At 34.5% G+C, this 12,125-nt stretch overlaps 1 protein-coding gene across 14 annotated transcripts in view; it reads right to left on the bottom strand.

The window, feature by feature from the left end:
* Nucleotides 1-12,125, bottom strand: part of STAU2 (staufen double-stranded RNA binding protein 2) — a 333,819-nt gene that overhangs the window by 287,847 nt on the left and 33,847 nt on the right. For 9 of the 14 annotated variants that reach the window (XM_008000887.3, XM_008000875.3, XM_008000893.3 and 6 more), the window contains exon 4: nt 8,219-8,349. The exons of 3 other annotated variants lie outside the window; for them this stretch is intronic. In XM_008000887.3, coding sequence (XP_007999078.2) covers nt 8,219-8,332 — 114 coding nt within the window. In that variant the 5' untranslated portion in view covers nt 8,333-8,349. Of the gene's footprint in view, nt 1-4,678; nt 4,792-8,218; nt 8,365-12,125 lie in introns of those variants that run through there. 2 more of the 14 variants (XM_038000391.2, XM_073018160.1) reach the window with 2 other exon arrangements.

A 12,125-nucleotide genomic window follows, 5' to 3' on the forward strand; every position in this document is an offset into this window, starting at 1 on the left:
CTACAGAGCTATAGAAACCAAAACAAAATGGTACTGGCATAAAAACAAACACACAGACCAATGAAACAGAATAGAGAATCCAGAAACAAATCCACACACCTACAATGAACTCATTTTCGACAATGGTGTCAAGAACATACACTGAGGAAAAAACAGTCTCTTCAATAAATAGTACTGGGAAAACTGGATATCCATATGCAGATAAATGAAATTAGACCCTTATCTATTGCCATATACAAAAAAATCAAATCAAAATGGATTAAAGACTTAAATCTAAGACCGCAAACCATGAAACTATTACAAGAAAACATTGGGGAAAATCTTCAGGACACTGGAGTGAGCAAACATTTCCTGAGTAATATCCCACAATCACAGGCAAAAATGGACAAATGGGATTACATCAAGTTAAAAACCTTCTGCACAGCAAAGGAAACAGTCAACAAAGTGAAGAAACAACCCACAGAATGGGAGAGAAATATGTGCAAACTATCCATCTGACGAGGTATTAATAATCAGAATATATAAGAAGCTCAAATAACTCTACAGGAAAAAAAATCTAATAATCCAATTTAAACAGCAAACAGGTATACGAAAAAGTGCTCAACATCACTGATCATCAGAGAAATACAAAACAAAACTACACTGAGATACCATCTTGCACAAGTTAAAATGGCTTTTATCCAAAAGTCAGGCAATAATAAATGCTGGCAAGGATGTGGAGAAAAGGGTACCCTCATGTGTTGTTAGTAGGAATGTAAATTAGTACAACCACTATAGAGAACAGTTTGGAGGTTCCTCAAAAAACTGAAACTAGAACTACCATACAATCCAGCAATCCCACTGCTGGGTATATTCCCAAAAGAAAAGGAATCATATATTGAAGAGATATCTGCACTCCCATGTTTGTTAGGAGTGCTTATGATAGCTAAAATTTGGAATCAACCTAAATGTCCATCAACAGATGAATGGATAAACAGTGGTATTTATACACAATGGAGTATTATTCAGCCATAAAAAAGAATGAGATCCTGTCATTTGCTGTAACATGAATAGAACTGGAGGTCACTATGTTAAGTGAAATAAGCCAGGCACAGAAAGACAAACATTGCATGTTCTCACTTATTTGTGAGCTCTAAAAATCAAAACAACTGAATTCACAGAGAGAGAGAATAGAAGGATGGTTACTAGAGACTAGGAAAAGTAGCAGGGAGGATGAAGGGATGGGATGATGGTTAATGGGTACCAAAAAAAAACAGAAAGAATGGATAAGACCTAGTATTTGACGGCAGCACACAGGGGGACTATAGTCAATAATAATTTAATTTTACACTTTAAAATAACTAAAAGAGTATAATTAGATTGTTTGTAACACAAAGGATAAATGCTTGAGGCTTTGGATACCCAATTTCCATTATGTGATTGTTATGCACTGCATGTCTAATCTATCTGAAATATGTATGTGAAAAAAAGATTAGTAGCTGCCTGGGGTCTCAGGTACAAAGAGAGATGATTACAACAAACAATGAGAAAATTTTGTGAGACAATGGAAATGTTTGTTCTTTTTTTTCACATAGAAATTTTGGTACATGCAACGTACCAAATACATTGTATGCATTGTATGCATGAGATACCAAAATATCTCATGTACCACATAAATATATACACCTCATAAATATATATACCTACTATGTACCCACAGAAATTAAAAATTATTTTTAATTAAAAAAGAGACAAAGAACATTATTATTGATAAAAGGGTCAATTCATCAAGAAGATAAAACAACTATAAACATATGCACCAAACAGAATAAAGAACTCTCAAAACTGAACAATAAAACAAACAACCCAATAAAAAATAATGGGCAAAGATCTGCACAGACACTTCACTAAAGGTATACACTGATGACAAACACACAAAAAGATGGCCAACATTATCAGTCACTACGGAAGTGCAAACTGAAACCACAATGAGATACCACCACATACCTATTAGAATGGCTAAAATTAGAAAGGCTGATTATATAACCTGTAGGCAAGGGGGCAGAAAAACTAGAACACTCACACACCGCTGAGGAGAATGTAAAATGGTACAACTACTTTTGCAAAAAAAATCTGGCAATGTCTTAAAAAGTTAAACATGCATCTGCAACATGTTCCTGGCACTCTTATTACCAAAGAAACAGAGAAAATAAAATAGAGAAAGAGAAAAGGTAATATATGTCTGATATGGCTTGGGTCTGTGTCCCCACAAAATTTCATGTTGGATTGTAATCCCCAATGTTGGAGGTGGGGTCTGGGGACTGGATCATGGGGGTGGATTTCTCATGAATGGTTTAGCGCCATCCCTTGCTACTGTCCTCACAATAGTGAGTTCTCATGAGATCTGGTCATATAAAAGTGTGTGGGACCCCCGCCCCACCCAATCCCCACATTGCTCCTGCTTTTACCATATGACATGCCTTTTATTTCCACCATGATTGGAAGTACCCTGAGGCCCCCCCCCCACAAAAGCAGATGCTGCTATGCTTCCTGTAGAGCCTGCAGAACCATGAACTAACTAAACCTCTTTTCCTATAAATTAGCCAGTCTCAGGTATTTATAGCAACACAAGAATGGACTAATACAATGTCTATATGAAGACTTGTATACAGATGTTCAAATTGGCTTTATTATAATAGCAAAAAGCTAAAAACAATCAAAATATGCATCAACAGATGAATATCCAAAAAACGAAGTGTGCTATATCCACATAATGGACTACTACTCAATAATAAAAAGGAAGAAATACTGACACACAAAAAGCATGAGCAAACTCGAAATAACTACGCTAAGTGAAAACAGTCTGGTAGGAGTACATACCACTATATGATTACATTTATATAGTTTTAGAAACTGCAAACTAATCTACAGTAACAGAAAGCAGATTAGTAGCTGTGTGGGGTCCCAGGTACAAAGAGAGATGATTACAACAAGGAACGAAAAAATTCTGTGGGACACTGGAAATGTTTGTTCTTTTTTTTCCACATAGATATAAAGCAGAAACAATACTTTTGGCATGGGTTAAATTATGAAAGAAATCAGTTTGCATTGCTTCAAAAACTGTTCTCCCATCTTTTTAGTATATTATCTCTCATGACTCTTTACTACATTTCCCTTCCACTATCCTTACTCTATACGCCCACTGCAAATGTACATAGAAAGAAAATGATGATTTCATCGTGTCTGAAAATTATGTATTCAAGAGGCATATCCTACAGCTCAAAATCTCTGTTCTAGTTCAATACTCATCCAATTGATGAAATCCCCTCATATAACAATCCCTACATACAATCAGCCAAATTCAAGATTTAGAACATTTTATAGGACAAATTACTCTATTTCTGCAACAAATCAATGTCATAGGAAAAGAGGGGATGGGGATAAAGGGAGTGTTAGTATTAATAAATAAAAGAGACCAAAGAGATACAGCTACCAAATGTAATACACAATCCTTGTTTGGACCCTATTTGAATAAAGCAAATGTAAAAAGACATTTTAAGTCTAATAAAGATGGATACAGACCATGTATTACATAATATTTGGGCTTATTAATCTACTCATAATGACGGTGCAGTGGGCAATTATTTTAAAGGTCCTTATCAGTTACAGATGCATACCAAAGCACTTATGAGTGAACAGACTCATAAGTGAACTTTAAAACTGAAGTTTTAAAAACTTCAGTTGAAAAAAGTGGGTAGGGGGTGGTAAATAAATTTATCTTGGCAAAATATTGATAATGTTGAAGTTTAACATTGGTGTCTATTTCAAATTTTTCATAATAAACTAAAATTAAGTTTTTTTGTTTTTGTTTTTGTTTTGTTTTTTTGTTTTTTTTGAAACAGAGTATCCCTCTGTCGCCAGGCTGGAGTGCAGTGGTGCGATCTTGGCTCACGGCAACCTCCGCCTCCCACATTCAAGCAATTCTCCTGCCTCAGTCTCCCGAGTAGCTGGAACTAAAGGCGCACGCCACCATGGCCAGCTAATTTTAATAGTTTTAGTAGAGACAGGGCTTCACCATTTTGACCAGGATCATCTTGATTTCCTGACCTCATAATCTGCCCACCTTGGCCTCCCAAAGTGCTGGGATTACAGGCAAAAGTAAGATCTTAAGATGTTGGTGCGTTTCATAATGAATGTTATGAGACAAAGCTCCTAACAGCATGATATGCACCTTATTTATTTTCAGTGAAGAACAGTGCCTGTCACATAGTAAATACTCAACAGACCTTTTACTAAGTGGTTGTTTTAGTCCTATATATGACTAATAAGCAAAGATATAATTATTTGAGTACCTCCATCGTCAACACAATGCTGAAGAACTTACAAATCGTCACTCCATTATACCACTTTATGAGGTATTATATTACTCCATTTACAGATAAGAAAACTGAGACTTTAGTTGTTCAAGGTCACACAAGCTGGGCAATGAAGGGCAAAGATCAAGCTGGGCAACTCTAACAAAGTTTTTTTTTAAAGACTATTTGGTTTAAGGGCCAGTGAATGACACTGCCTCCCTCAGTGATATCCATTCCAAAGTAAACCATTTCAAAGTATCAGCACTAGTGCAATTTACTTGAAACTTAACCATGCCTACCAACAAATTATCAGAATAGGAAAATAATGGAAAAGAAGAAAATACCATTTTATGTTATTCATGGCTCTCTTCCTCATACTCTAATTAAAACAGCCTTCTTTCGAGATTTGAGCAAACCAAAACAATAATCTGTAGAAAAAATAACTGTATACAGGTACCTAGGAAACAAAGCAATATTACAATAACTCCCATTGTTATAAGGTATACTAACTTGTTTCAGAGTTCAATTAAAAACTGAGCAGAAAAATAAAAGAAGGCAAGGCAAAGATTAAAATAATTATTTTTTTAATAGTCACATATTAAAAGTTGTTCAGAATCTGTGATACTCAATGGGGGAAAGAGGAAAGCATATAAACGTAAGATAGGTCACTACCTGTCAGCATGATATATGAGAAGATAATTCCATACCACACTGAAGACATTAACCTCTGTCCTGCGTTTCTCAACTCTGGCTGTACTTTTGAGTCATTTCAGAGGTTTAAAAAATTCCTGATGTGTGGGCTTCACCCAAGACTGATTAAATTAAGGGGATGAGACTCAGGCATAAGTAGTTTTTAAAGCTCCCAAAATGATTTCAATTAACAGCCAAAGATGAGAACCACTTATCAATATGTCAGCATATGTGTAGTGTGTGTGCGAATTGCCATATAATTAATGTACCGACAAAAAAAAAAAATTTTTTTTGAGACCGAGTCTCACTCTGTAGCCCAAACTGTAGTGCAGTGGTATGATCTTGGCTCACTGCAACCTCCACTTGCCAGGTTCAAGCGATTCTCCTGCCTCAGCCTCCCAAGTAGGTGGATTATAGGCACGTGCCACCACACCCTGGCTAATTTTTGTATTTTTAGTAAAGACGGTGTTTTGCCATTGTGGCCATGCTGTTCTCAAACTCCCGACCTCAAGTGATCCTCCCGCCTCGCCCTCCCAAATTTCTGGGATTACAGGCATGAGTCACCACGCCCAGCCCCAAGAAAATTAGTAAGTTAAAACTAGGTTTAAATTTTTCTTACCAGAGATCATCATTAATTTCATTAAAATACATTTTATGTCTCACCTAAAGGCCACTGATGGACATGCATGAATGAAAATGATTTTGCTTTTCACAAAAAGGATCCAGACTTAGCCAATTAGGATTAATATTAACTATATTATTATGTAAACTCATAAATATCATGTTTCACTCAAGAACATGCCAATTATTCTAGCACTCTTTTACAAAATAAGCAAGCTACAGGCTAAGGGGAGTGGTCTATCACCAAAGCACCTGCAGCAACAGGCATAGGCTGGCAAAAGGGATCTCCAAATCTCCTTAAAATCAAGGGAATCCTGGGACTATCGAGAAATAAGAAGAGACCCACTGTTGTCTACTTTCATCACAACAAACCTATTTAGCCTTTAAAACTCCAGCAGTGAGACAAGGAGATAGATACAAGGTCAGTTCATAAACCCTTCCAAAAATTACAATGGATTCCTAAAGAATCTTAAGGAAATCCAAATCCTCCTAAGAGTCCTCCAGAAACTTCCCAGGTAGCCTGGCCTTCCTTTACCATATATAGAGGATAGGGATGGTGTCACTAACTGTTAAGAGTAGTCTAGCTCTTCACTCTTGGGAGAAGAAGGCAGAAGAAGCAAAACTGGAGAAATGGCCTTGAAGAGGTGAAATAGGTTGGGATCCAGGACACAATGGAGGAGCTGGGCAAGTCAGCTGAGGGTACCTACATAAAAGGCACATAACATTTAAGCAGGTTAAAGAGCTAGGTGAGGATTGGGGAAAGTGAGGAAGAGTAAAAAGGTGGCAGAATCAATGGATCTGCAGTATGAAAGGACTGTGGAAGTCAAATTACCACAGGGAATGAACTAGAAAGTTAGGAGGCAAGTGTTACAGAAAGATGAAAGACTGAAATTAACATTTGCAGTTATTGGTAATGATAAAGTCAAGAATGTGATTATAGGCATGAGTGGCTGAAGGAGAGTAGAGAACAAGATCACTGGAGACGTTAAAGGAACTGAAAGGTCAACATATTGGAACAATCATCTGTTTAGGTGTTGAAATCACCAAAAATTAAAACGGGAAATGCTGAAGAGAATGAAAGTGAGCCATAAGAAATGTGATGTAATCACCCAGATGTGACTATCATGAGGCAATGTAGGCATCATGAGGCATGTCTGCTAACACGAAACTCAAAACTGGGGGATTGTCTCAAGGAAGAACACCTGGAGCTGGCAATGAGGAGCAAAGAGTATATGTAGAAATATACTCTTTCTACATATTGTAGAAATGTAGAAGAGTAAAATACACACCCATAAATAAGCTCAGTCTAGCACAAAACTAATAACCAACATATATTACTGTACTACAACACAGTAACAGCTACCACAGAGAACTACAGGTCCTGCTGGAGTCCCAGTAGAGGGATCAGAGGTTTCACAAATGTGTGGAAGATGTAACATGGAGCTGAGTGCTCAACAATTAATAAGGGCAAAAGGACCTTCAAGGCAGAAAGACAATACAACTTAGGCAAAGGCAGAGAGATTTGAAAAGAACATGAAGCATTCTGAGAAATGCAAACAGTTCAACATGATTAAGGGCAGAATGAGCAAGAGAGTTAGGACATATACCTGGAAAGGTAGACCAAGGCTACAACTATCTTTTCTGCTAAAGCAAGAATAAAATATATGAACAAATTAAATTGTTGCCCCTAAATCCTTCATAAAAACCACTAATAGAAAACAAAATTGATAAACTGTAGTTTCCTCTTATTTTCCTTAGTTTGTAGGAGATGCTAGGATGCAAATAACCCAATAGCCAGTTGCTTTAGGAAGTTTATCAACCCCTAGAGAACAAATGCTGCCACATTATACACAAATTTTATGATCATTATGATAATCTCCAATAGCCAAGATTTAAATGTGCTACAGGAAATTATGCACAACTAAGATATTTTAAGCAACTGAAGAGCTCAAACATAAATACATTAGTTGTAGATTTGTAACATGTATATATGCAAACATAAATGTATACAGCTATAAATAAAAATTGCTTTCCATTTAACAAAACAATATAAGTGAATGCAGAGATAATAACAACAGTGGTATATACCACTTTTATAAATGATTAACGTTAGAACTAAATATCACATTGGAAAAGATATCTCACTAGGTAACTGTTGGTATATTTACTATCTCCATTTCTACTTTAGCAGCTGTGATTTAATGGAAAGCACACCATACTTGAGAGCCAAAGAAAATACATTCAAGTACTGGCACTGGCACTTGTGAACTATTAAGCAAGTCACTTAACTTTCCTGTGCCTGAGTTTAATTTACAATATAGAAATCAAAAATCCATATCTCATGTGGTTTTATTAAGATTTATATGAAGTACCACATCTAAAAGAGCTTTGTAAACCATAGTGAACTGCAAAATAGTTTAGTTACATACTTTGAAATATTATTAATGTAGAACTAAAAGCCTTCAAGCCATCCGCCAAACCCCCACTCCCCAAAATAAAGCACAATTAAAATCTGAGATGATAAATCTGTTAGTTTGATAAGTATGTCTCACCACCTCTCTTCATAACCTTACCTTTGAATGAGCAGGCCCTCTTTCATTCAGAAGTTTATACTGGGGTTGGACTCTATTGAAACGGGCTAACTCATTTACCAGACACATTGCAGTTTTCTCTTTTGGGTTTGCCATTTTATCTTGGAGAGAAGCTGTAAATAAAAAGGCTATAAAGTTTTTGTGAAGAATGACTTTACAAAATGGAAGAAAAACTAGTTTTGACTTTGTTAGATTGAAGGCAGACTGTATATTTAAATTATTTTCATGAATGTTGTATTTTAAAAATTCAGATTACCTAATGTCTTCCATTACATGCAACAAAAATAGGTATCACATTTTAAACGATAAATTAAGGTAAAATTTTTCCTAAATACCTAAGTTGTTCTATGTATAAAACAGCATGCTTAAAGATTTTAAAGTAAATTTATAATTTTTTATCTTATAAACTTTCCCCTCAAAAAATTTACTAGAAACACGTTTCCTGGTTCTTATTACTATGAAACTAAATTTTGTCTACCTTCTTGATCCTTTCATCTCAATTTTTTTCCTTCTCATTATGAGGCAGCATGTTAGAAAAAGCTCTAGACTTGGGAATCAGGTCCTAAGTTTAAGTACTAGCTCTTCCGACTACAATTTTTCTGTAACTCTAAGTAAATTAACTTCCCTTTCTTTCTGTTTTTTAAAATAAATTTTCAAAGTTGTAAAAAGAATAATTTAACAAGTGCCCATGTAGCTAACACCCAGTGCTTACTAACCATGTTCCATGTTTAACTCTTATTAAAGAAAAGATGATATTCCATTCCGTTCCTTATATCTTTTATAGATTATTGATGTATGTGGTTCTATACTCACATAAATGGTATTATAGTATTATAATAAACATTCTCACAGTTTTCTTTCTTCACTCTTCATTGTGTTCTCAAGACTTTTACTTATATAGATCTAGCACATTAATTTTAACTACCATAGAATTTCTATTACAATATTGCACCAGTTTTCTTATCCACTCCTCTACTGAGACACTGGGTTGTTTCCAGTTCTTCACTCTTAAAGAGAGGACGCTGTCAAATAGCTCTCAAAATGACTGTACCAAATTACCTTCCCCTACCATTTCTCCTCAGGCTCAAAAACATGGAATGTAATCAAGTATTTCAATTTCTGATCATTTGATATGTGACAAACAGTATCCCATTATTGTGCTTTGGATATTTTTCTCCACTACTATTTTTTGTTTGTTTGGGGTTTTTTTGTTCGGAGACAGAGTCTCACTGTGTTGCCCAGGCTGGACTAAAACCCCGGGCTCAAGCTATTCTCCCTAATCAGCCTCCCAAGTAGCTGGAACTACAGGCTTCTATCCTTTTTTTTTTTTTTTTTTTTTTTTTTTTGTATTATAGTTTTCAACTTTTCCTTTTATGGTCTGTGCTTTTTATGTCTTGTTTAGGAAGTCCTCTCTAACCAAAAAGGTCTCAATGATTTTACTTAAACTCACTAAGCCTTCTTTCCATAAAATAAGGGAAATAAATCTAACCCGCTTATGTCCCAAAGTTGTTGTGAGATTAAGAGTTGTAAATGTATGATGTTGTTTTCTAAACTATATCGCAAATACAAGGTACTATTATAGCTTCAGAATATTTTTCTAATATCACATTATTTTATCCTATATTTTTCCTTTCTCTCATTTATAGACACACTTACTTTTTTCTTTCACTTCCCATAAAAAAAAGCCAAAAAATATTTTAAAATCTAAGCATAAAACATGCAAGTGGATTACTTCCTGCTCATTTAAACTATAGTCACAATAAATACAGTTCAATTGTACTCACAATGAGAATACTTAAAATGAATGAAAATGGCTGGCTTTAGGAACTTCATCTACAAACTTCCCAGGCCAAAGTTTAATATTAAAAATAATATTCTTTTACATTTCTAATACTCTTAACAGGCCCAATAATTCATACAACGGCTTGATTGTGATCATTATGATTAAGAAACTATTTTATATGAAAACTACATAAGCACCTGGTAAGACATAAGTAAAAAGAAAGAGAATCTAAGCAAACAATTGTAGGGCCAAGGCAGTTGACAGTAGATTATACAATTAAGCCATTTTAAGTGGTTTCCAAACTAAAAAAAAAAAAAAAAACCTAGTAATTATTACCTTTGGGAAAAGTACAAAAAAAAAGTCAAGACAGTTTTGAGAAAATCTGCATTTTACCTATTCCATTGTGCATCACACAAATTTTATAAAACATCCTGTTCAATTTGGAAAGTCAGTCAATATAAGAAAAGAAAAGGTAACCTGAGACTATAATCAGTTTTGGCTTTTGCACACCATCGCATGAATTCAAGTGCAACAGACAGCACAGCCAATTTAATATCAAAGAGCAAAAGCAGAATAATTGGTTAAAAATGAGAAAATATTAAAGTCTGATAAAAATCAGCCAATTTTGCATAACACAAATAGTATTTATACTACCACTGTGTAATTTTCAAAATTCAGTAATACTGAATATTCATCTGCTACAATGCAAAAAATATTAGAAGCATACAAACATAGCGTGAAAATTTTATACTATGAAAATTGCTAATAGCATAGGTTCTAAACATATTAAAAAGTTATTTAAATGGTTCATTTATAATGAAACCCTGTTTGATATGAAAACCTAATCTAAATCCTTTAAAGGAAAATGTTAACAAATAACAAGGTATAAAACTTATATTCCATTAATTCTGACTTCCTGCTTCATAAAAGTTAACATGAATCCAATAACACATTTTAATGGGTGACTGAAGTTTTGGTGTGAGAAGTGTCCAAGATCCCACTTTGATGAAGCTTCATAATTAAAATCAAAATGTTTAAAGTCGATAAATTAGGAAATAATTAGTCATAGTTGTAATGTTTTATTTTTAAAACGGATTAAAACAAATAGTTGTTCCTTTACTTAAAGAAAAATCTTAACAGCATTCCTACTTGACAGAGAGCTCAGTAATACAGCAATAACTTTTAAATTACACAAAAATTTAGATAGAGCATCTATAAAAACAAACTGGTCTATAAAATCTGAGACACATAAACAAACTATATAAATCTTTTTTAGAGAAGTCAACAGCACAAAAAAGTTAGAAATGCATATAACGTTACATAGGCATACATTTTCAAAGACCTATAGATGTTATCACTGAAGATATTTTGAAATAGGCTTCAAGTCAATTTGGTGGCTGGAATAGTAGAGACCTACTTAGAAGTAAATAAAATTAAGAAAAATGGATTCACAATCTCAGACTCTGCCACTTTGAAAGAGCATCGGCCACATGATGGTTAAGAGCCTGTTTTGGATATCTCTGTCACTTACTAGTATCTGTGTGACCTTGAGAAAGTACTTAAATCTCACTTTTTCACAGAGTAAAATAGAGATAATCGTTGTTCTTATCTCACTGGATAATTGTATGGATTGAATGAGATGATACCAAACACTGCTAATAATGATTAAAAATTCATTATTATTCTGATTTAAACATTTGTTACAACAATTACACTATCATCAAATATTAAAACAGTGACATAGAAAGTCATGAAAAAAGAGTTTGTAAAACTAAGTAAAAATATTCTTAGTTAAAATATTCTGTTAGGATAAATTGATTTTATTCATACAAATAAACTTCTTGGCTGGGCGTAGTGGCTCACATCTGTAATCCCAGCTACTTTGGGAGGCAGAGGCAGGAGAATCACTTAAGACCAGGGATTTGAGAACAGCCTGGACAACACAGTGAGACCTCACCTCTACAAAAAAATAAAAATATAAGCCATATGTCATGACACATGCCTATAATCCTTGATACTCAGAAGGCTGAGATAGAAGGATTGCTTGAGCCCAGGAGTTCCAGACTGCAATCCAGCCTGGGTGACAGAGTGAGATCCTCTCTCAAA

Source organism: Chlorocebus sabaeus, chromosome 8 (genome assembly GCF_047675955.1).
Source record: "Chlorocebus sabaeus isolate Y175 chromosome 8, mChlSab1.0.hap1, whole genome shotgun sequence".
Taxonomy (NCBI): Eukaryota; Metazoa; Chordata; class Mammalia; order Primates; family Cercopithecidae; genus Chlorocebus; species Chlorocebus sabaeus.